Raw genomic sequence first — 26,611 nt, forward strand, 5'->3', positions numbered from 1 at the left:
ATACTACAAGGGGAAACAGAATTGATTATACTACAAGGGGAAACAGAATTGATCATACTACAAGGGGAAACAGAATTGATCATACTACAAGGGACAACAGAATTGATCATACTACAAGGGGAAACAGAATTGATCATACTACAAGGGACAACAGAATTGATCATACTAAAAGGGACAAAAGAATTGATCATACAAGGGGAAACAGAATTGATCATACAAGGGGAAACAGAATTGATCATACTACAAAGGGGAAACAGAATTGATCATACTACAAGGGGAAACAGAATTGATCATACTACAAGGGGAAACATAATTGATCATACTACAAGAGGCAATACAATCGATTCTAATACAAAGGGCAACAGAATAGTCAATAAATGGTAGTATATACTTAGCTGTGGGTGATTGAAGACAAATAATACAAATGTGTTAATTTCTATGTACCGTATTGAAAATCATTTGTTTTGCAATGAACAACTTGTGACATACTATGTGTAAAATGTACACTCCGAATTTCTTAAAATGTTTGATATTTCTTTTTTTTTTTTTCATTTATTTTGACTTTTCCAATTGTCAATGTGTCAAAACACAAACCAACAATAAAATATAATAATAGCAACACACACACAAATAACACTGAACAAATCCAAATTCTAAAGGCAAAAATTTCTTTTTTAATGGGAGATAATAAATAAATAACATCCTTGGGTTAATAGAACCATGTTGTCTCTCTTGAACATTAGCATTCATTTAATTAGTTACAAATTGCTTCGTTAAAGCTAAAAAAAAATTATTAGTTTATTTGCATAAATATAAAATGTTTGTGCCAAGCAATGTTTGGAATCACACACATAAAAATGTCTACCTTATATATAACTGACATCCATTGAAGTGTTACAGTGTGCACACATATCCTGATAGTGTATCTCAGTGACAAACTACAGGCACTGACAGTATAGTTGGTCAAATACAAATCTGTCATCCAAATGTTTGATATTCAGGGAGACCTTATCTCTCACTCTCTCTCTCTCATTATTTACATTATACTTACATTATAGTTTTTAATCTGTCAATCTACCAATCTATTTGGAATCTGTAAAATTGTTTACTATATTAATAAATGATTCTTTACACATTTGTTGTGAAGAAGAAATTTAGTTTGTTTTCCATGAATGTATCTACACCTATTCGCATAGCAGAGCTTCTTGCACTACACATTCTGGAGCCAGTTTGAGCAAAGTTTTTATTTGGGTTCACATACCAAATCTAAACAATGAAATTTCCATCCAATAAAAAAAAAGGTTTTGAAATATGCAAAAATGGAAAACAAAATTCAAATAAGTATTTTTTTTTCAACTGTCTAAATTGTAATTGATAATTTCTGATTTACTGTTGAATAAAAATCACACAAACATATGAATAAAAAGTTAAAAGTGACATAAATATAAATTTTGTTATTAAAACAAACCACAAGGAGAAAAAAAAAAGCCAACTAGACAAAAAAAAAAAAAAAGACAATCCCTTCTGAAGTGGTGATTGAAATATTGAGAAATAAACAGTCAGGGGATTAAAGTGGCTATGTAATAGTATGTATACATTTTTTGTCAGGGGTGCTAGGGTTAAAGAAGAAGTGGGGGAGGATGATTCAAGGAAATAGAAATGTTTAAAGTATGAAAGTCTTAAGTTTCCTCAAATTAATATCAAAAGCTTTATTCAGCCTACCACAATGATATTATTGGATGTTCCATTTTGTATTACCATCAGAACAGTTGTTTTTTTCCTATGAAACATTAACTAGTAGCTAACTCTCAAAGAGTTCAGATGTCAGGTTACTCATTATGATTTGTAACAAGAAAAAAAAAAGTGATACAAATTTGACACTAAAAATCTTTGATTCATTCATTTGGACTTCTGAGTGGAAGATTTATAAAACCCATTGACTCCTACTTTAGACAATGTATCTAAGATAATTAAAAGAAGGTTTATGATTCAGTAATCAACCTTCACAATCTCTCCTAGTCTATTTTTATCCTCCATTCTTTCCCCTTCATGCACACACCAAGTTACAAGATCAAAATAAAAGAAATATTTCAAACTTTTTTTCAATGTTAAAATAATTTCATTGTTTTATTATCGTTCATTTCTTTTTCTTACGTATTTTGTGCTGAATATTTTTCTGATTCAATAAAAAGGAAAAAGAAGTGACTCCCATTGAAGTGAAAGCAGACATTGATGAAGGAAATTAAAAGACATAATACAGGGTCATGAGGAAACAAGAAGTCAATCTATTAGTTTGGTGAAGTCTATACAACAAAGATTTTCTCTAAAGAACTTGATAGTCTAGTGATCATACTTAATGAAAACTATAAATGACTAGCTGGATATGACCCGCGGCCTGCGGACCTTAGTTTGCCTATTACTAATCTAGTTGATTGGATTTAGATACGTGAAAATGGGTTTTGTTCTGGAATATTTTAATAGGGATAAATTTAGGTATTTAGCTATTTTTAGGGCCCCTTGGTTTTGGGAGGGATATTAAACCTATGCTACGTCTCTGCTCTGGTCTAAGGAACAATCCTGCCAAGTTTGATCAAGATTCGTCAAATGGTTTTGATTTCTATACGGTACATGCATACATACATACATACTCCTTACATTGTGCTTTGTATATTAGATATGGTCTGCTTTGACTAAATTGCATGGGAAAACAACTCTCTAGAAGACTTTATAATTTGCAAGAGTTATCTCTGGTGTAGATTTTAGAGAATGATGGAGCAGAAATAATAGCAGGGGAAACCAATCAGGAATCCTAACTATATAAAGTTCAAATACATTCATATAGTGGCCATCTCAATGAGAAGCTACCTTTTTTTCGCTCTAATTTCCCAGTCATTTCATGATATGTGTGATAGTCAAACATGAGATGTGTGATAGTTAAAACAGGAGATGTGTGATAGTCAAACAGGAGATGTGTGATAGTCAAACAGGAGATGTGTGATAGTCAAACAGGAGATGTGTGATCTTCTGGACAAAATAAAAGTCCACAAAAAAAAAGTGATCTCATACAGGCCTTTCTCAGGTGTTCTAGGGTTAAAGTACAAGCAGGGGAGTGTGAGTAAAGAAATAGAAAAAAAGCCATTGAAATTTTAAAAGTATGAAAGTCTCAAGTTCCCTCAAATTAATATTAAAAACTTTTTAATTCAGCCTTGGAAAAAAAAGTGTAAAAAAAAAATTAACAACCAACTAAACAAACAATCCAGAAGTTCTGTCACAATGAACCAGAAGTTCTGTCACAATGAACTTAATACAAAATAAAAATGTGTATGTGTGTGAGCTGCAACTATGAAAATAGGAAAAAATAATAATAAAAAACATCCCAGTTGTGAAACAATTTATAAAAAAGCACTAATTTTTTTTTGTTAATTCACAGAATATTCAATGAGTGGAAACTCATGGAAGTAAAGAAAATCTTTTCAAATCACAACTTTGATTAAAACTGATATATGAAACAAAACAAATCTGATATTAAAAAAATAAAAAATAATGAAAAATTAAGACAGATAAAAAAAAAGTTATTTTTGTGTGTTGTATTTTTTAACTCCTAGATTAAAATGAAATAGAAACATGAGTAAAGGACAGAAGTGATGGTAGACACATTCGTAGATGTCTAAGATCAATGTCATTTAGTAAGACATTCCAAGCATCAAAATAGAAAACAAAAACTTAAATGAGTGCTGCCATTTTTACTGCTAAATGGTGATAGATTACACTTTTTTGACTCCATTCACTCAACTGTGCATGGGGAGATAGCCAAGGAATAGCAGTTTACTAAGTCTGGTCAGTCATGATTTTATTTCAAATTGTGGCCATAGTCACAATCAAGGGAGATTATTTAATGGTCCAATGATTAAATCAATGAAGAAGTTTTGAATAAAAAATAAATTTTATTGTAAATTTTGTTTCTTTTTATTTAAAACATTGAGTTCAAATTTCAGGATGATGGGTACATTTACAAACAAATATAAGGCCAAGTGTCAGACATTTAGGAAAAACGCAGAAAACAATAACAGCATTAGTCCAGTTTGAAGTCTTTTTAAATTCACTTAGCAAGATTTTGCTCTCAACCAATAATCTATAATCGTATGGAACATCTGGGTTTTTCAAGAGAATGAGATCTTGGTTTTAAAATTTGTAAATGTAGCACTTCTTTAAACTATCAGGCCTAAACAGAATTGAACTCACACGAATAGTAATATTTTTTAAACTGTTCATCTTTGCACTTTAACCCACACAGTGGCAGAAGACATCAATAGCAGCACTAAAGTGTTAGTAAGTACACTTACTGAATGAGATATATAATCTTTAGAATGATTCAACAAGATGATGTAGACACCCCCCCCCCCATTTTCCAACTCATATCTCAGGATAAAAAACTAGACCCCCCCCCTCCACCCAACATGTCAATTCTTTTTGACCGTCATGCTCTCACAGTTCATCAGGTCCTTTTAAGTTTCTCTATGTACACAACATTGAAGAAGAAGAAAAAAAAAAAAAACTCTTCATTTTTTTGTTTATGTACAGTACAATGAACAATAAATCCTAACCATTTCAAACATTGAATAAATATAATGAAAGACCATCAGAGTTGACATAATTTTGACCTTTGACCAGCGGTCAAGCCAGGGTAGAAGTCACACACTTTTTTTTCCAAAGATAAATGTATGTACAGCCTAATGTAGACATAATAAATTCAATTCTGACGCATATTATATACAACATGTATATCACTTCCCATGGAGCAAAGGGGAGATTAACCAGCCCCGGAAACAACCAAACTGAACATTTTAACACAATAGTTCATTCTAAAAACAAACAAAACTTTGGACAAGCATTCTGTAAGTTCAATTTCAAAACTTTCCTAAGACAAACATTCCATATGGTCAGTTTAAAATACATGAAAAAGTTAAATATTTGAGGAGTTATTGGATATAACTAGTTTAAAAACAGAATTTAGACAAGCACTCTGAATGGTCAGTTTGAATGCCAAACTCACAAAACAAGTTATTAAAATATGTTAGATGAAAGAAACAGTCTTCATCACATACAGGATTTAAAAATAAATCAATCAAAGCAAACTAAGTGATATACAGTCGTTACGCTATCACAATGTGAGTAAAAATATAATACAGAGTAATAGAACAAATAGATTATAAAGACATTTTAAAAATAAGATGGCCGGATCATATCTATCATTCAGCAGACAAATTTCGTACTTAAAAATGCGCACATGGCTAATTCAAAAAAGGTTAAAAGTTAAACAATAAAAAGAAAAGTTCTATGTTTTGTCTAGGGCAAGAAGTCAGCATGCATTGTCCAGTTATCTGTTCTGCTTAACCATTCTAGAGACACACAACTGCTGAAGTGGGGCAGTCCAGGAGGAAATTCGAATCATTACAACACGGACATAAATTTAAACATTTTAGACAATTACTTTGCCCCTACCCCCCCCCCCCCCCCAATTCCCAGGTTTTCAGTCTCAGGGCTGGTGACAGGTTGGTGAAGTAGGTTGATAGTATGTGTCACTTTTACATTCACCACACTTTCAAAGAGAAGCGAGCTTGACAGCAACTGGACATTGCAAGACTCTCAAGCAGTGAATGAAATCAGAGAAAGAAGATGGTACTGGACAAAGTCTGTGTGACAACACAAAACAGATTTAGAGAGGATAAAAAAAAAAAAAAAAGTAACAAGTATGGGATACTAGTACTAGACTCTACAGACTTTAATAAATACACTAGACTGTTTAACATAAGACTTGATATGGTGTTTCTTTCATTCTTCCCAGTTCTCCAGAACAATCAGGACAACAACAATACTGCTTTTATTGACAGTGAAGATGGTGAAACTTGAACTGTGATGTCATGATGTGTAGGCAAACATCCAGCAGGACTTCAAACATTGACAGGAAGCAGAAGTTTTTAGAATATGTCTCTGCCACCAGCAGATGAGATTAATCAGCAGTCTCTTATGTCTAGCACTGGGATGGACAATAAAAATGACAAATTCACAGTCAGGGAAGGCTAACCGGTCAGTGGGTGTAAATCCACTCTGACCTTCTCATTACAACTCAGCATGCCTATAGTTGGGTAGAAACCACCTTTGGGTACAATCACTTCTCTATGGCCTACAACTTTGCCATTTCTTGTGAAAAAAACCTGGTCAGAAGAAATATTTGAAATAGTTATAAGAATTAGTAAAAAAAATATTTTTTAAAAATCTTTTTTCTTTTAATTTGTTAACTATGCAGTAGATATCTACAAAATAAAAAAAAAATATATATTTATGTTTATTAGTTAACATTTCTTATTTGTTGTCAACTAAATTTGCACAAATCATACACAAACAAATAATATGCTATGCTAATTTTTTTTACAATAGACCAGCTTCAAGTAAGTGAAGGCCCTTGGGAAGGATTTTCAAAGTCTTTAATAAAAGCACTTAATTAATATAACTAAGTATAATCATTTCATTATAGTTAAAACAAAAAATTAAGTCTCATATTTGTAGTCCCTTTCCACTTCTTCATCACTTCTTTATTAGATTCAATTTGCTCAATTCAAGCTTGACACAACAGTTTGTCATTATTATTGGCAAGTAAAATATCTCATTAAAAAGATCAGTACAGTATCTCCATAGATGGAAATGTGTCCAAACAATTGTAGAGACAATGGCACTTGGTTGTTTGAGTAACTTGTTCTGTTAGATACAGCCTCAAGAAAACTACGAACAAGATTTCCCAGGCATCATTCTCAACAGAAACCAAGTTGCTTTTGCTGCTTCCATTTCATACAAACCCAAAAGTAGCCAAAAAATGAAACCATGTTTTCCTATGTATTTAACTGACGATTTAGTGAGCTCATAAACTGATGGCTGGAAATGTTTTAAACACTTAGAGTGAGGATGTAGCTTCTTTAGATCTGTCAAACACTCAATGTCATTGTAGTGACGATTGTTGGCACCCTTTATTGACAAGTTAAAGAACCTTCAATGTATCTTTTCTGCCTTAAACCTAATAGCACAACAGTTGTGAATATGTTAACATTTTCAACAGTCTTAGCTCTAAATACAACTTGCAAGTCTGATGAACATTTTATTAAAGCTTTTTTTTATTTACATAACAAAATTCACTGTGTCCAAAGTTGAGATTAACTACATGATTTCATTAAAAATTCAGCCATCCTCGACATTTCACAAAATTTAAGACTTTGGTTTTAATACTTTTAACATCAATTTTTTATGTTAAATTTACAGGTGAATTCTTATAAATGTCTTGTTTTTAGGAAACTGATTTTAATATTGACCTTTTTAAACACAAAAACATTTAAAAAATTGGTTGCCAATGGTGTCAGCAGCCAATCTTGGCAAGTCTTTACCTTAAAACATTCCCAGTTTCTGTCCTACACATAACTATTTTGATTCTAGATAATAGTTTGCTAAATATAATTAGTCCCAGCTTAACGATGGGGGTGAAGGACCAGAAAATCTGTGGTTAAGCATGCTTCATCATTAAGCGTGACCCTAAATTTGGGCTAGGTATTAGGGTATTAATTATTTTGTAATACTAGAGAATGTAGTAACTTTTTTTATGGATACAGTACTGTATACACTTGAAATTACATTTAGTATTTTTCCCAAAATCACCAGCAGTTTCTCCATTTTATGAATCATGCCCTTGTCATCCCTGGTGATGCCAGCCTTATATGTGACAGTACTCTTCACTTCCTTCACTTTTTGTTGACATGGTTGATTGAGCAAGCAACTAGTTAGCAATGGCTAAGACTTTCCTTCTAACAAAGTTCTTGTGCATACATACAGCGAGAGAAAGAGCTATCGTGTTGCCAAGAGGAGCTGTCTCAGCACACCACTGTGCTGCCACTACTTTATACACCATGCAAAATTTTAAAATATCAGAATTAAACAGGATGGTTATTAGTTATTTAGGTAAGCATGTCGTAACTTTAAGTCATCATTAAACAGACCCGTCATTAAGTGAGGACTCACTATATCCTTAACTACAACCATTGTTTCATTACAATGGCAATGATGCATAAGAGTGTTTAAAATTTGTTTTTATTCCCCCCCCCCCTTTGTTTTTGCTAATTGAGCAAATTCTTTCAATAAGATATCTCCCTTTTGGATGAAATGTTTAAAGAAGAATTCCTTACAGTAACTTTGGCTCCCTTTCCTTTCTGTTGTCTTTTCTTGGGTGGCCTGAAGAATGGATCATCTTCATCAGAGTCTCCCAGTCCAAGTAGGTCTTCCAGCTGACCATCGCCTTCCTCATCATCATCACAGTCATCCTCATTTTGTCCCACACTATCCTCCTCCTCATCCTCCTCATTAATCTGTGACTCAGCGTCATGGTCATAGTCAGGAGGGAAGTAGATGCCACAACCCATAGTGTCACCTAGAGATGTGAGAGTTACAGAGAAAAATTCTTTAAACTAAAAGCATATCAGAAAAAATGTATATTACAAAAATATTACTATGTTCAACGGAATAACCAAATGTTAAAATGATGAAATATGTAAGCATTATATAAAATAGCTTAACAGTATAGGGAAAAATAATAAAGCAGAAGACATTTTACAAAACCTAAAACAACAAAAGCTAAATGCTAAAATTGTGCACTATATGATAAAAAAGCTCATAAAATACAGATGCAAGTTGAATAAAATAAGTCTCTGAACTCACCCATAGAACATTTAGGACCAAAATGAACTCCAAGACCAGAACCATGAAATAATTTACCATCATCTACAGACACACACACACAATGATTAAGACTCAAAATAAAAAAGTAAATACTTTAAAAAAATATATATATCCTAACTTTAGTATTTAAAAAAAATAGAATTCTGCATTTACTCCAATGCTAGTTGTGTCTGTGCTGGGATAAAGTATACATCTTCTTAGGAATTATGGAAATAAAGCTTCAAGATTTAGTAAGTCTGCAGCTAAAAAAAAGGTCACAATCATTCATGAATTCTGTTAAATCAAAGACTTGTGAACTTAGAGCTTCCTGTTAGAAAACTCTGAAGATAGCCTCTGTGGTCCTGTGTCTAGAGTGTAGGATGAAATACAGGTCAAGAGCAAGTAACTTTGATGAAGTGAGATAAAACAAGTAATGGACAATCAAGATGGATTCCACACTTCCCTGCACCAGAACTTTGAACATCTACCTCAGCAAGTGAGAACATTGGGCAGATAACTCTGCAAGGTCTGCCACAGACAGAAAATAAAGAGAGAACCAAAACAAGGAATAGACTGGCAAGAGCATGGACAAATAAAGGAATTCATGAACATTGACTGCAGATCTTTCAGGAGAAAAAGAAAAGCCTGCTAATGAAGGCTTGAACTGTTTAGCTAAAGGTGAATATACCAATCATGGCTTGAACTGTTTTAGGACTATTTAGCTATACTGTGACTAAACCAACATAAGAATACAAATCATTATCAAGCAATTATTTCATTTACAATGTGAGTTTTAAATTCTTAAAATGGGGAGGGCAATATGAAGGCCATCATAATCTTTTTGTCTGCACCTCTGACTACACCCTCAGTAAATTGATTAAACTTTGAGAAGGTTTAGGTACCAAATAATTTGGGAGAGGGGGTTCTAATCTACCTACATTTGCAAGGCAAAGGCCTAAATAAAACTAATAAAATAAATCAAAAAGTTTCATTTTTAAATTAGGTTTCATTTGAAAAAAAAAGTTTGCCATATGGATGTAAAAAATAGAGGATTAACACTTGCCACTAGTCTCAAAGTTAACAATTGATAATATGTGGTATGAGATTTTAAAAATATATAATTTATCTGCTATTTCTAAAACATTAGCCCCCATCATAGCAACTCTTTTTAAGGCAAACCAACTAATATATTTCTATTAGCAACCTTAAAGAGAACTCCCCATGAATCTTTAAGGTAACTCCCCTGTAAGTGTGCTAAAATTATGTTGTGTAAATGGTAAGTTGAAGCTCAGCAAGTTCTTTCCTGTTCATCAGTTGTGCTCAAGCTTAAGTTGTTTTGATGCTTCTACAGACATCACAGGGCATTTTTTTTTTTTTTTTGTGAAATTCTGATACATTTTAAAATTATTATTAGTTGTTGTTTTTTTTAAATAAATAATTTAAAAAATCTGGACCAGTTTCACAAACTCACCATAAATTTTGTGATACAAAGCTCTCTATATCAATGATATATAGCCCTCCACAGATGCTTAGGCATTATAATTTTACTGACATTTTTTTTTAATTTAAAGTGTAACATTATTGTTATTAAACACTATTAGCACTCACCTGCATGATAGGCTATAGATCCATTGTTCCAGCCAGGATGTCTTCTCATTGGATAATTCTAAACACAAGGTGAACAGAAAGTAACAAGAGTTTTAGTTGTAGTGCTAAATTCATGCTTCAATCACGTTTTAGTTCATTATTGTAATACAGCAGCAAAGGGAGACAATGATTTGAACAAATGTTTTAGTGTAAGAATATTTTAGGATAAATAATATTATAGTAGGCCTTTATAATCTTTTACTTTAAAATATTTACTTTAGAATTGAAGCCATTAAAAAATCTTAATGAATTGACTAATTAGTTCTTGTCAACAATCCCCAGCTATCTTAGAATCCATCAGCTTCAAGCCATATGAAAGAATTTACTTATATTTACAAAATTTACTTTCTAGATAACGATAATACATAAACATAAAGAGTAAATAGAAAAACAAGCATTCTTTTTGCCAAAACTTACACGCTTACCTGTTACATTAATGTACTCTAGTTTACATACATAAGATCAACACTTTTATTTAAAAAACTAGGGGTCTAGCCATTAACAGTACAGTTTAATCTTAATAGTCTGACAGTAACAGGACGGGAGTTATGTCAGATTACAGAAAATGACAGATTACCAAAAGTTAGCTGTTCTTCAAAGAATTTAACCGTATATATCAAGAACAAGAAACGAAAAATAACAAGATTACAAAGAGAGTTTGTGTTATCACACAAACTCTGAGGCAGACCCCGTCGGAGTCGGATCCCCCTATTCGCAATTGATTGTCAAAAGTAATAATGTTTCAAAGATTCATTTGCCATTGTAAAAAATGTTTCGGATGTTCCTTCAAAGTTAAAGATAACTTACTTCCTTGTCCAAACCTCCCGATGGACGACTGGGGATGGCAGCGAGCAGGGTATGAACATAATATTAACGATAATTAGATTTTACAACATTTTAGCTAGAAAATTAAATGTAATGTAAGACAGCAGTGCGATTTTACATAAATTAGAATGTTTTTCATAAAAATCCGGAAACACTGATTTCGGAAAATGAGAAGAAGATTATTTGTTTCATTTATTAGAAGAGGAATTTCAAACAGTTAATGGCGTTAGTAGATTTTTCATATAAAATTCGGAACAATTTTGGCGACGATTTGTAAGAAAATTAAAGTAAAGAAGATCGATTTCTATTTCAAAATAAAATCTGGAACATTCTTAACCGATTAAAAACAAAAAATTAAATGTAAAATAATCGTTTCTCGTAAATTACTTTCTTATTTTAAAATCCTGAACAACCTATTGTCAATATTTTTGAAAAAAAAAGTCTTTTGACATAAATTTATTTTAAGATGAAAATAAGGAACAATTTGATATCGATAATTAAACTATAGTTTATGAAATATAAGTCAGTTTAGAGATTTCATTTAGCATTTATATGCTATTTACTTTAAAAAACCGGAACAAAATATTATATTGATCATGTGTTTTTGCAACGTTTAAGCACAGAATTTAAATGTAATATATAAGTTAGAAGAGCAAATTAACATTGATTTGCTTTTCACAAAAACATCTGGAACAATCTATTATAGATACTTAAAACTATTGCAATGTTTTCGAAAGGTTAAATCAGATTTTCAATAGCTTTAAGTGTTGTTTTTTTTTATAAATGTGACAGACAGACCAACCAATAGAAAAAACGCACAAAAATAAGCGGCTCTTATTCTGATGGGGGCATTAAAGAAAAAATTGATAAAATCTGATTATTTAAAAATTTTGAGGAAACTAGGTTAGTAATAAGTTTTGCAGCGGCTGTCACACTACTGTATGAAATTCGCTGCATAAAAGTCCATTTAAAAAAATGCGTGATATTTACATACAAAGTGCATTCTTAGCGTTTATAAACAAACATAAATGTTTTCTTTTAATTTTAGCAGCTAGTTGACTAGAAAAAACACAGTTAACTAATATTTATATTTGTTGTGAACATTTTATAAATGTATTTGACTTGGTGATACTGAAAATACACAAAAAATAGTCTTTCTTTGTTAACATAATGTAACATTATCTCCCTTACATTTATGTATTATTTTAGAATTGGTGTATTTTTATGAAAAAATCGCTTGCATAATTAATTTTATAAATTAAGTGGTTTGCTTTTAGAAAACCAAAAGTAGCCGTTGCACCTAAACTTTGCAAGCTGCATCGCATGGTGAAATAATATTTTTCATTTATCTTCTAGATTTTGAGATCTGAGTGTAACAGACGGACATTTTCCACAAACCTAATAGCTGCTTTTCCCCTTACAGGAGCCACTAAATATGTATTGATCTAAAAAATACAAAACATTAGATTTCAGCATTGACATACTGTACTAAACCTTAATTTAAACTTACCTACCTTCTAAAAATAAATGTACTACAGTATATATTAATTATATGAATTTACTTCAGCGCCACATCAGATTACTGAATGATTTGGATTATTAAGTGTCAAGCTATCAAGAGTCAACTGTACATACAACTGTATGGAAAGTAACTGACCTGTTTGGCAAGTCCTATTGCCACATAACATTTGTCCCCAGGGTCAACAATCTCAAATTCAAAATAGTGGTTTGTTGTGTTCAGTGGGTATTTGGCCTGAGCAAGACCTACATCACGTATTGTCCTCCCTCGTCCAGTATATTCCAATGTCTACGAGTGAATAAATTGAAAATTATAAAATTTTTTTTTTTGGAAACCAAAAATTTTAATAAAAATATATTTCAAAACAAAAATATGCATCACATGAATAAAAAAATTAGTAAAGATATTCATTACAACAGTTTTGATTTATTATTAAGGGTCATTGGCTTTGTCAATATTTTTTTACTTTGACTTGAAACTTGGTACATTTATGTAGAAAAAGGTGATCACTGTCTACATAAAGAAAAGCTTTCAGACAAGAAGTCCAGGTATTAAAACCAGCCCTGAAGTCAAGGTATAATAACCACCCCTATAAGTGTAAATACAGAAAACTAAAATCAGAAAATGGGGAATAATACAGTTTTAAAAATTAATTTTCTTTAATTAAGTTTTTTTTCTTTTTCTTAAATTGGTGGGGATTACAAAATGGAAATGACTTTAAAATAAGTTAATTAGTTGATATTAGCACATACAAATGATTTCGAGAGACTATGTCTTTACTGTAAAGAAGAACAGTAGTGAGATAATGATAAGCAAGCGGACTGGGGTGGCTTCTTTCAGACTTGAAATTTGTATTATTTCATATAATTTCATCTCTTGATGCAACACACACACTTTGAGATTCCTCTAGTCATTCACTTAAGTGACACAATATCAACATTAAGTAGATTGAAGATTAATGCCATCAAACTCAGCAATAGAATGTAAATCAAACAATGCAAAAGATTGTAAAAAAAACTCACTTAAGTTAATTGCCTAAGTTTAATACTTTGTCTTGTGTGACAATATAATGCGATTAAAAGTAACTAATAAATGAACGGTGAACTACAATGAAATTATAACAAATGAGATTTATAGCCAACACATGATATTTCACTCTTTCTTTTATAGTCTTTTATAAAGAACTTTATATAGAAACTAACATGATTCTTGACCTTTCCCTCAGAATATTCTTTGAATTTTTCTGTTGTCCAGTGTATTTACACAAATGGTCAAGTTCTTAACGCTTGGCTGGATGTCCAGATTATTATTTTTTTTCAGACCTACTCAACCAGTTTACTGGACCTGATGTGCAGTCATGTGTGACATGTACTGCTCATATTGTGTGTTTCAAGATGATCAAAGAATTATGCACACTTCTATTGATAAGAAGGTCTCTAAGTTCAAATCCTGGTGGAAAAAATGGGGTTTTCAAAGAGATCTTAGAATATAGATAGTTGCAGGGTTTACTTCTAGCTCAAAGTGGGCACCTGGCCTCATCAATATAAAATAAGTAAGTTGTACTCTACACAACACCCAGCAGCCATAGCTTCAGAAAATAGTGATCCTAAAATAACCTGTTCAGACTTAGAACAATGACTCAATAAAACCAGTGACTTGATCAACATCTTACAGTTCCATTAAGTCTGACATCTTCTAGTCGAACCCAGTCCTCCTCTCCACAGTCTACAACCATTTGTGTCACGTCATCAGGATTCCACTGTGCATCTAGCCTGAGAATAACTTCTTCCCCCTCTGATTGCATACTGACAGCAGGAAAAAGCTGATATGGTTTTAGAGGTAATTCAAAGCTCTTTATCTGCGATTGGAAAAGAAAAATGTTTTCTTTTAAATATTAGGTTGACTCAAAAGTATATGGACTTAAAAAAAAACAATTTTGCTACTAGCCATGCAGGGAAGCATCATTTAAAGATTTATTATAGCTAAAGAAATTCAACATTACATGAACATGCAGCTTGCTTTTTGACTACACAAAATGCAAACAAAGAGTCAGTAGCCAGCAAAATTAGAAAAAAATAGAAAAATATAAAAAATACTTTAAAAAAAACATTATTAAGTGTAATTATATTATTTATAATTATATTTATATATTTATATTAAGTATCAATTAATTTGGATCAGTCATTCAATTAAATTTGTAGTAGAGCTAGACTAGAAAAAATAAATCTGTGCGATGAGAAACATTTTTACCAATTGTTTTTGTTTAGCGTCGTTTCATGCTTTTATCTTTTTCAGTGCACTATGATCCTATCACTGGACCAGTTGGGAAAGGAGGGGAAGAGAAAGAATGTTACTGTGATCACTTTTTCAATGCAGTTTATAAAAAAAAAAAGGTTGTATGGCTTGAATTTGAAGTTGAGGGCTCAATCCTCCTCAAGCCAGTACATTACCTAATGTGCCAGTGAAGTGCTTATGAAAATAGAACGTTTTATAGTTATACATTGTTAGTTTCAAACTTTTAAGCAATGACCGAATTCTCTACACAAAGCATAAAGGAACTAATTTAACTTATACCATCACATCTGTCAAATACAATTACTTTCCCTTGTTTGATTAAAAAAAAAAATTACCAATAATAATTGGTTAATTCTTTTTATTGATTCTTGTTTCTTGTTTTGTCAGGTACAAGAAATAATTGTGCTAAATTTCAACTTAATACAAGATTGGGTGTGGGAGGGATAACATGTACAAACTTTTTATTTAAAAAAAACTGTTGCTAAATACAGTACAGATGTTTATGCATTAAAATTCTGACCTCTTGTCCATTGCGTGCAAAGAATATTCTAGAGCTGTGCCTGTCACCCCCAGCAGGATCATCCACAGGGCGTACACCCACACCCATTCTGTCTCCCATCCCACATACTGGGCCATACTGGCTGGTATCAGAATTGCCACGTCCATAATTAATAAAAAACCTGTAACAAAAAAGAGACAATTCTAAAATGTCATTAAAAACTTAACTGCATAATATATTTTAATAACAGGAGGGATGAATAGGAAAATGAGTTTGTTTTGATTAATTATTCACAGCAAATGAGGATAAAAGGGATTACAAAGAGGGGAAAGGGGAGGTAATCTAATGACTTTACAAAGTTTGCAAAGGGTGATGTGGTGTAGACAGAAAGCCTGATCATATAGATTCAAATTTATTTTCAAACGTTTAAAAATTTATTATTTTCTAAACTACTTTTATAGTGCAATCTTTTATGAAAAAAAACAACAAGCTGAATAGTATTCTCTGTTTTGTAGACGTGAGTGTGAGTGAGGGTTATCTGAAAGGATTTCTAAGCTGCCTTTTGGCGCTCAGCAAATACAGCTTGAGTAAGGCTTTGAACTTGAGCCAAACAGTTTAAGCCACCTAGCCAAAGACCATTCGTTATAGAAGGCCTCAACACTGAACTGCAGATTCACAACCTGTGGGCAGATTAGACCAACAGCTGTGGGCAGATTAGACCAACAGCTGTGGGCAGATTAGACCAACAGCTGTGGGCAGATTAGACCAACAGCTGTGGGCAGATTAGACCAACAGCTGTGGGCAGATTAGACCAACAGCTGTGGGCAGATTAGACCAACAGCTGTGGGCAGATTAGACCAACAGCTCATTGCCACGTTGTCCTGACCGGTGACTTGGCAATGAACTATTGGTCTAGAATGCCCACAAGTTGTGATGTTGCAGATCAGTGTTCACAGCCTTCTATAATGAATAGTCTCTCTTAGCCACACATCTCTAAAATTAGGGGAAAAAATTGGAAACATAGAAGATTTAAAACTAAAAGGAAAGGAGGTAGTTAAGGTTTCAGTGAAATAAAAAGTAATTTGTAGTTTGTATACACTTCCTTCTGGTCAAAACTAACTGGTAGGGAAAGTAGGTAAATAAATAGGCAAACAAACAAACAATACATGCCATGTAATATTCCAGTTATTTTTATTTATAGAGCTTTAACTTTGCTTTGTAAACTATGTCCAAGTGAAACAAACTGCATGAAAAGAATTGAAAAGAATTTACCTGCCATTCTCTGCCATATAGCCTACAGAATTGGCTTCAACTCCAGGAGGAGAACTGAGACAGGCAACGTCAGAAACAAGGCCAATATCTAGAATAAAAATCAGGAGAAAAATAAATGAAATTACACCAAAAGTCGTTTGCACTACTTACATACATTAAAAACACAATCTTAATGGTAATAGAGAAAATACATTATATCTGTGACTCAATCCAATTAACATCTACCATAGTTTCATTTGAAATAAATAATGGGAATAAAAAAAAAAGGTTGACATGTTTTATTTTACCCAAGAATTCCCCTTTTAAAACTTTATAATGCTCAAGACTATTTTAAAATGGAGTTAAAAAATTAAGTACATATTGTAATAAACCAACTCTATGTAAGGAGATGCATTGAGTGGTTGTGAAGATTGTGTCTAAGGGTTGGATCGCTGGCAAGTAATTCTAATCCCTAGTCCAGTTATTTCCCGACAGGTACACAGAAACATCTATTAACACTAGCATACTCTTCAAGTAGACTCAACTTGATCAGATAGTTAATCAATTTATTAAACTACTGAACATATGTACATGAAATTCAAGAATGTCAATTAGATAGTCCTACACTGCACAGACTACATATCTCAGATAGTTCTACACTGCACAACTCAGACTACATATCTCAGATCGTCCTACACTGTACAACTCAGACTACCTATCTCAGATCGTCCTACACTGCAAAACTCAGACTACCTATCTCAGATAGTCCTACACTACACAATTCAGACTACCTATCTCAGATAGTCCTACACTGGGCTACACTGCACAAGCTACCTATCTCAGATAGTCCTTCACTACACAATTCAGACTACCTATCTCAGATAGTCCTACACTGGGCTACACTGCAAAGACTACCTATCTCAGATAGTCCTACACTGCAAAGATTACCTATCTCAGATAGTCCTACACTACACAATTCAGACTACCTATCTCAGATAGTCCTACACTGGGCTACACTGCAAAGACTACCTATCTCAGATAGTCCTACACTACACAATTCAGACTACCTATCTCAGATAGTCCTACACTGCACAAGCTACCTATCTCAGATAGTCCTACACTGCACAAGCTACCTATCTCAGATAGTCCTACACTGCAAAGACTACCTATCTCAGATAGTCCTACACTGCAAAGACTACCTATCTCAGATAGTCCTACACTGCAAAGACTACCTATCTCAGATAGTCCTACACTGCAAAGACTACCTATCTCAGATAGTCCTACACTGCAAAGACTACCTATCTCAGATGTGCTCTAGCACAAAGAAAACTTTCTTTCTCAAAAACTTCTCTCCCTCTCTGCATTCTAACTTCACATAATCAAAATTCATTCTCCTACTTCCATTCATGTGCACCTGTTGACCAGAATCGCACTCCCTCGTGATAACCATAAATAGATTGTCTAAGTACATTTATTCTTTCTCAGCTTACTCTAAATGACAGTGATTCTGTTGGATTCTCTCATTTCAAAGTAACTTGTGGTCACAAATGTTATAAAATAAAATACACTTAAAAAATAATTTTTACTGAGCTCCGAACCAAGGGGGGCTCAAAATCGAATCTTGGTGAACACTCAGATTTTGAATTTCAGAATTTTAAGGATGACCCTCAGTCCACCAAACTCTAATGGGTACCTGACACTAGTTGGGGAAAATAAAGGCAGTTGGTCATTGTGCTGGCCACAAGATACCCTCATGAGCCATTGACCATAGGAACAGATGACCTTTACATCATCAGCCCTATGGATTGCAAGGTCTGAAAGGGGAACTTGCCTTTGCTTACTTCTATTGAATATGAGATATAGAACCCAATGGAAGTGTGAAGATCAATACTAGAACAAGATTGGTTTAAACTGGAGTTTTTATATATCTCAAAGTGTAGACACACACACAGACACACACTATAGTGGCGATTTGTAGCAGTGGGACACAATACATATTCACAAATACATTTCAATACAGTGGACACATAAATATCAAATAAATACTTACATATGGAACTTGTTTCCCCAACATCCAAAACTTCTATTTCAAAGTAGTTACTGTAATAATCAATACTGTGTCCAGCAATGTATACACCAGGCAAATCGTCTGATTCACTGTTATAACTAGTTTTTAAAGAACACAATTTTTGCAACAAATATTAGATGTAAACAAGAAACTTGAATCATATATTTTTTTCTATGCATAACAAAAAACATCATGAAGAAAAAGTGCCATTACCTTAATACATCATCTTCAATTTTAATTCGTTGAAATTTTGGCTCATAACGAGCAATACCTTGCCCCACGACGCGAGCTGGATGAGGACCTTGATAACGATAAATTCTTCCTCTTCCCCTGTTGTTAATTAACTGGTCAAAGCCAAGCTCTTGTTGGAAATGTTGCATTGGGGCAAATGGCACTCTGTCTCGCTGCTGATGTAAGACTGCACGAATTCTAACAATCTCATCCATGTTGTCTTGAATTCAACATGCGTCATCAGTTATGAGATCTGAAATGACTTTTAAAAAAAACATAAAATTAAAAATGTATAATAATAAATAATTGTAAAAGCCATTCATTACTATTAAGTCAACTTCCTGACAAGTAACTGGAAAACATTTCTTGAACAAATAACCAGCAAAAACACTGACAAAAAAATTATAGTGCATTTATAAGTAAAAGCATGGTGAAAGGACCCTTGAATTTTTTATGGATAAATATTTATACACATGTTTTGTTTCATTTCACACATAGAAGGAAGATAGCTTTGAGGAAACTTCAGAGTAGGGGTGCACCGGATAGTACTTTTTGATATCCGACCGGGGCCGGATATGACCGGATAGTAAAATTTGATATTCAGCCGGGGTCGGAGCCGGAGCCGGATACCTAAGTGTCTTGTAAATATCTTGTATTGCTGAACATTTTACGAAACTGTTAAATAACATAGCTATATTGGTTGTTTTGTTTTTTTTCTTTTATATACCTTATTGTTTTAAACTCTGTTACTGATTGATTTATTCAAACTTAACAGTATTTCTAAAAATCTGTATAGCATGAGTGTGTCTGTGTGTATGTACGATGCCACCAACTGTAAAGGATGTGTGTAGGAAGGTCAATGTAAATAATGTTAGTATATATTTAACTAGTTACTAATGTAAATCTCATAAGTAAAGTACAATCTGCCTTGTATAGTGGTTGGTTGTGTGTGTTCATGAATTTCAGACCAACAACCTGGTCAGATATACCTAGTGAGCCTACACATGTAGTCCTAGTGTAGTGTGTATAGTTGTTTGTGTTAACCATCAAACATTGTTTTTTACTTGAGCATACGCACGCAATAGAGTTGGGTGTAAGTCAAAAAAAGATAACACATTGGCATGGTCAGTCAAGCATATAGATAAATTATACCCGTCCACTAGTTAGAGGTCAAGGGTTGTTGTTGTTTTTTTACGCTCCAGCATATTGTTTCTTTGTTTGCTAGATCTAACTGCGGTACTATTATTCAATTTATTTTATGCGATTTTAAAATGTACTGTAAGGTTTTCCGTTATTTAGTAAGTCAAAAGAATTCAACAATGAAATTAGTTTTCTTTCTAAAGATTTTAATACAAGGCAAAAAAATACACACACGCAAACATGCACATTTTTGTTTTATTGTATTGTGCAAAGAACGTACGTAAGAAACATTAAATGCAAAGAACGCATGTTAGAAACATCTTCCTTAATTAATACTTATTAATTATTTTATTCGTGGTTTCAGTAACTGTTACAAAAGGTAACCATAGTAAGCCTATGGATGTCTGGTGTGTAAAAGTCGTCCTAGCCTGATACACAGTGGCTAAGTACGCGTCTTAAGTAAAAGAAAATTAGTAATAACAAGGAGTTAATTGACTGTCACTAATTATTAAGAATATTGTTATCAAATCAAGACACTTAACTGCAGGAGTAATATTCAAGTTAACACGTTAGAAAAACTATTTAACCATAATATTTATTGACAGTGTAATATCCTTTGTTAGCACGTTGTGTTTTTTCATTCTGGCTTAAAAATGGTCAATGTCTATCAATAAATTGGGTGTCAAGGACCAAAGAAATAAAATAAAGAGTAGGGGGTGTTTAGCTCTCCATTTAAAGATAGCCCTGGTAGTGTCTTCTACAAAATAATTAGTTACTGGCTTACTGGGCTATATAATCTCGCGGTTTGTGTTCTGTGTAGCTAAAGGTCACTCGTTTAGATGCGTTTGATCTTTAGTCCAGCTTACTAATTGAGATTTATGTTCAAGAAACTCGGCACACTTGAAAAGGTGTGGCTTCTAGCCCAACCACGTGATTAAGATTTTTCTCCAAATAAGCAAACTCTTTGTCCAGAAAACCGTGTAGATGTTTGGCTTGAAGTCCAGTCCAGCCCCCCCCCCCCAATTAGGATTAATTACTAAGTAAACAAACATAGTTCCCTCGTGTGACCTCTAGAGAGTGCTTACGTCCAGGTCACCTGTCAATCAATGAACTCATTGTGATGAACGAAACAAATAAAAGGGGGAGGGAGTTGTTCATCTGGAAATATACATAGTTACCTTAGAGGTGTGGCTCTTGTAGTCCAGCCCCCCCCCCCCCTAATAAAGATTAACTACTAAGTAAACAAACTTAGTTCCCTCGAAAGGTGTGACCTCAAGAGAGTGTCAATACGCTGACATTAAACCTACGTCCATCGTATTTAACTTGTGGTCGCCTACCTATAAAAAAAAACTCAATGTGATGGACTAAACAAATAAAAGGGGTGGGAGTTGTTCATCTGTACCTCTGGAGATATACCCGCACAGCTAGACAGACGTCTGGTCAGCATGACGTAGTCAAGGAATGTAGCATTTTAACATGTTAACTAACCTACTCAAAGGTCAAGACAAATTGAAAAAAAAAGTGCCAGCCATTGCTGCTCTGTATGTAAAGCGCATTTATGATGTAAAGTTTCATTTCTATTTATATTAAGTTATTAACACGCCTTGTCTTTATAATAAACGATGTTTGGTGGATATTCATAATGGCTCTATTTTTAAGCACATTATTTTGTTTTAATATAAACATTAATACATTCTACAACAGACATTAATGGAACGAGGTCCACTTTATGCATATTAAATAGGTGTATTTTTTACTATCCGGTTTACTATCCGGTAGTGATATCCGACCGGAGCCGAATAGCACCGGATAGTAAAAAACGCCAGATATTCGTCAGAAGCCGGAGCGACTATCCGGTGCACCCCTACTTCAGAGTGAATTGCTAGAAAGATTTAAACACTTGAGTGCAATTGTCAAAGATTGATACATTTTAACATACCTTTAATGTGGACTATGAACTTATGAAACCAGACCTGCAAAGTGGGTTTATTGAAATCCAATGACATGTTTTCAAGATTAAAGATCTGGCATATTTTATCTTATATAATACAGACGTTACTTCAAAAAAGAAGATGATTAAGTCTTACGTGTCATGCATTTAGTCATGCATATTAACCAATGACTTAAATTCTGCTAAGTCACTGGTTCTCCTGACTTGCTCAGGCAACCCATTCCATACTCTAATAGCACTAGGGAAGAAGGAGTATTTGTACAAATTTGTCCAAGCATATGGATTGAGGAATGTGCCTATATGTTTGTGTCTTTTTGAGTGTTTTATTAGATTTTGTTTTTGTACTTGAAGATGACATGACTTGTCTAAATCTTATTTACCAAATTTGATATTTCTTGGTTACTTTAATGAGTGATGAAGTTGCATAGAAATAGAATTGGATTCTAGTTTTAGAGTCTGCACTAGAATATCTATAATATCTAGACATTACTAATTAGAAATATTCTTTATACAGATTCAGATAATATAATATATATCAAGATCGAAGTTAGTGTCCAAGAACTCCAAATGAAAATGCACTAGATTATCTAGTAATGTTCTCAATTAAAATGGTTTAGTGTGCCAAGTATGCTAAAGATGGTAGTTATAGGCAGGAGTATGTATAACAGCTATAGATCCAATGATCTTGTTATTGTGTTTATAAATACATCTAGACTAGTGATGGTCAGTCTTTCTCACCCTATGGGTCAAATAACTTGCCAACACTCTTGTCGCAGGTATCATAACCCAAAAATAAAAATGAAATAGAAGAGCAGACAGCTTTTATTAGAAACTTGTTGTATCCAAGATTATTTCAACAGTACTTTGTTTGATTTCTGGTCAACAACTTCTAACACTAACTAAGTTTTGAAAGTTTACACTTTCAGATCTGTTGTGGCACTCAACACATTGACCGCATTTATATCTCGGAAAAGACTATTTCAATTTTCAAGTGGAAAACGACAAAGTTTTCAATAAAACTATCAAAAAAGGCCACCAGAATTTAAAACACTCTTGATTTGGAGAAAGACAGATTTATCTGTTGTCCTTCCTAGCTGCTGATTTATGCAATTTTACTTAAAAAACAGTAAATATTATTATATATCTATTTATACTATAATACTAGTCTAAAGATCTAGATTGATAATATAGAACATATACTCTACTTATATAGATCTAGTACATTTATTACAGATATTTTGGGGAGTGAAAGTGAAACACTAGTCAATGATGTTGATTCCTCCAGTCCGCCTCTAGATCTCTGTTGAACGTCCATGTTTAATTTGTCTCTCAGATTTCTTACTGTGCCACTGACTTGGAACAGAAGGGAAAGCCAAGCCAAGGAATCATGTGAGCTAGAATTGATAAATCAAGAGATAGAAAGCGAGAAAAACTAGGGGAGACAACAAGATGAGAGTTGAGCTGACATCAGTTTCTGAGAAGATGTAATAGCTGCAAATATCGATCAAGAAGGAGATGCCAGAAAGTGGTAACACTAATAATGCCTGAAATATCGATCAAGAAGGAGATGCCAGAAAGTGGTAACTCAAAAGTCATTAAATGAAAGACAAGGAGCAAAATCAGATTTTGAAATTTAAGTATTGATCGACTTTAAAAAAAAAATAAATGCAGGTCAAAGGCCACCATGTCCAAACATTTATCAAATGCGTGACTGTCCTACATAAGTCATGACACCTGGTCACTTTAATATAAATCATAATAAATCTGTACTAGGTCTTTATAATAATCTAATCTAATCTAAGTCTTGACTTCTACATAAATTTTTTAATTTTAGAGTCTAGTGTCTAGAGCTAGAGTCTTAGAATAGATTCCAGACTCTTGTCTAGAACTATTTTTATCCAGATATAATAAACATTTGTAATTATGATTGTTATAGTCTTATAGATCTAATTATCTATCTAATTATTAATAATAATACACTACAGATAATACCGAAGACTGAGTAGATGTAGATCTACCTTAGACTATATACCTAGAAGATGATTTATAATATAATAATCATAAAAATTATGTATGTAGGATATATAATATATATGTATAATAGATCTAAATACTTACTTTTATACCAGACTCTAGAATACTCTAGATCTAAACAAGATATAGAACTGGGTTTACTTTTAAATTAAGTCACAATGAATCTGAGATGCCCTGGTTCTGGATCGTTTTATTTGTAACTTGGAATCCAGTTGGAAAGTAACACTACACAGAAGACACAGTGCACACTGTCTGAAAGTCTAGAAGATAATTTAGATCTAGAATTTTAGTCTAGATTATAATAATGTAAATCCAATCTAGATCTACTCTAAGATTCTAAGAGTAAGTTTAGAATTAGATCTAGAACTATACTGTACTAATCTATAGTATATATAGAATATAATATAATATACTTTAGATCTAGACTCTAAATTTAAGTCTAAGATTCTTAGAAATTATACTATTTACTATAGTTAACTATAGTCAGTAGATCTATAGACAGTCAATAGTCCAGATTGAGATTCAGAAATTCAGATATAGATTTATCTACTACTACTTGACATGATTGATATAGAGTCTAGATCTAGTTATAGATAAAGATAGAATAGTAGATCTAGATCTATTCTAGTAACCTAGTTGAAATAGAATCTAGGTCTAGATCTAATTACTAGATCTAGATCTATACTATAGTCAATAATACTAATACTATTTATTATTTAGTAAAGACTATTTCAAAAATATTCTAAATTATTTCTAGAGTCTATATTATAGATCTAGATATAATCATATATTATTAGACCTATAACTATATCTAGATCTATTGATCATCTATATTAGATTCTATATTAATCTATATACTATCAAGTATCATCATATCTAAAATTCTAGTTACTAACTATTAACTACTAAACTAGATCTAGATCTATACTTAATACTAGTAACTAGAGTATAAGTATACAGGTATAGTATTATAGTCTAGATCTAGAATGACTAGATTATCATTTTTTATTATCCATTATTGGCATTATCATTTATGATTATGATGAACACTAGTCACTATTATTTTATTGACAGTGAATAACAATGACTACAGAGTCAGAGATTATGATTATCATTTCTGTTTGTCGAATTAGAAGACTGCGACCGGTTTAAGAAAATGTAGAAAACCAAGCTAACGCTGTAACTGCGATAAAGATATTCTTTTTTTGAAGTAACGTCTGTAACTGTATCCTATAAATTATAATAATAATATCAAGAAAACAGCATCATTAGATCTAACTGGATCTTTCTGTTTTTATTTTTTTTTTTACCTGTTGTAAAGTATTTCTAAAAACTGAAAATGTAACTAAAAATAAACTTCCGTTTATAAAAGACGTAGTTATCTTTCTTTGCTAAATTTAGCAAAAAGAAGAACGCAATTTCAAACCGAAATTAATTTTAATTTAGAACTAGATGCTTGAGTTCTAAAACTAATTCTAAGTCTATTAGTTTGTTGTTGTTTTTTATATCCAAATCTAATAATAATCAGGCTTATCTGCATCTTCGGAAGCCATGTTTGCTCTTCTCTGAGCCTCTCGTCTACAGACTGTTGAAGCTGTCTCAACAGAACAATGCTGAAAACTTTGCCCGGGACAGAGTAGAGGGTAATACCCCTCCAGTTGTTCATTGTTGCAATCTTTCAAGTTGCCTTTTTTTTTTAAAGGAAGCTTTACAACCAGTCCTCAGGGACTTTAGAAGTTTGCCAACAGAGATTTAAGAGATCAGTCATTGTGTCAACAATTCACTGTCCCCCGTGTTTTAGCATTTCTGTTAACACCATGTCTATCCCTGGTGCTTTGTTGTTCCTTAGGGGTGCAATAGCCATGGTAACCTCCTCTGTTGTAGCCTATAAATCTGTACCCATCTTGCATCCTGTTCTTCTTTCGTTATCAAAGTTTTGTCTTGCTTGTCTTTTACTGGTGCTCCATGTCCACTCTTTGTCCATTGAGATCTCGGACGATACGATGGAGAGTCTTTGTGTCATTTCTGCATGCAGCTGCTTGTGCCTCCTGGCCCTTCTGTTTAATCCAGTCTCGTTTATCCCCCGACTTCTGTTTAGTTTCAGATCTGCTTCCCTGTAGGCTTCTTCCGCTTTCATCATCAATCAGATGCATTATTGTTAGTTGCCCTTTATTGCTTTATGGCCCAAGACCTTTTTAGTATGCTTCAGTCATTGTAGAAAAGATTAATGACACCAGCTGTTTTCAAAGAATGTACTTCTGTTTCAGCACTGCTTAATGTAGATTTGGCTGATACAAAAAATCTAAATTAAAACTAAAGCCAGCGCTAGGGATGTTTTAAATTTCCAGATGGAAAGCAGAAAGTTTCTGCTGACAATAGTTCTCAAACTCTTTGAAA

General features: G+C 32.9%; 1 protein-coding gene across 3 annotated transcripts; it reads right to left on the bottom strand.

The window, feature by feature from the left end:
- Positions 1–889: 889 nt before the first annotated feature.
- LOC106062188 (SPRY domain-containing protein 3-like) lies at positions 890–25,591 on the bottom strand. 3 transcript variants are annotated; one of them, XM_056044402.1, is made up of 13 exons: positions 25,391–25,519; positions 24,299–24,474; positions 22,169–22,202; positions 19,072–19,351; positions 18,841–18,956; positions 16,812–16,899; positions 15,561–15,720; positions 14,418–14,603; positions 12,884–13,033; positions 10,363–10,420; positions 8,755–8,817; positions 8,226–8,467; positions 890–6,215 (listed from the first exon to the last, which is right to left on the bottom strand). In XM_056044402.1, the coding sequence occupies exons 4-13, from the start codon at positions 19,302–19,304 to the stop codon at positions 6,081–6,083; spliced, it is 1,431 nt and encodes a 476-aa protein (XP_055900377.1). In that variant the 5' UTR covers positions 19,305–19,351; positions 22,169–22,202; positions 24,299–24,474; positions 25,391–25,519; the 3' UTR covers positions 890–6,080. The 3 variants fall into 3 exon arrangements, with proteins under 3 accessions (XP_055900377.1, XP_055900375.1, XP_055900374.1); XM_056044400.1 differs by lacking the exons at positions 22,169–22,202; positions 25,391–25,519 and adding an exon at positions 25,525–25,591; XM_056044399.1 differs by lacking the exon at positions 22,169–22,202.
- Between the last annotated feature and the right edge of the window lie 1,020 nt (positions 25,592–26,611).

This window comes from Biomphalaria glabrata, chromosome 10 (genome assembly GCF_947242115.1).
Source record: "Biomphalaria glabrata chromosome 10, xgBioGlab47.1, whole genome shotgun sequence".
Taxonomy (NCBI): domain Eukaryota; kingdom Metazoa; phylum Mollusca; class Gastropoda; family Planorbidae; genus Biomphalaria; species Biomphalaria glabrata.

Coding starts and splice junctions, on each gene's coding strand:
- LOC106062188 (XM_056044400.1), bottom strand. CDS start 19,304: ATGGATGAGATTGTTAGAATTCGTGCAGTCTTACATCAGCAGCGAGAC. Junction 10,421..12,883: donor CAATAGGACTTGCCAAACAG/GTCAGTTACTTT, acceptor CCTTGTGTTTAG/AATTATCCAATGAGAAGACA. Junction 8,818..10,362: donor ATCTATAGCCTATCATGCAG/GTGAGTGCTAAT, acceptor GTGTGTCTGTAG/ATGATGGTAAATTATTTCAT.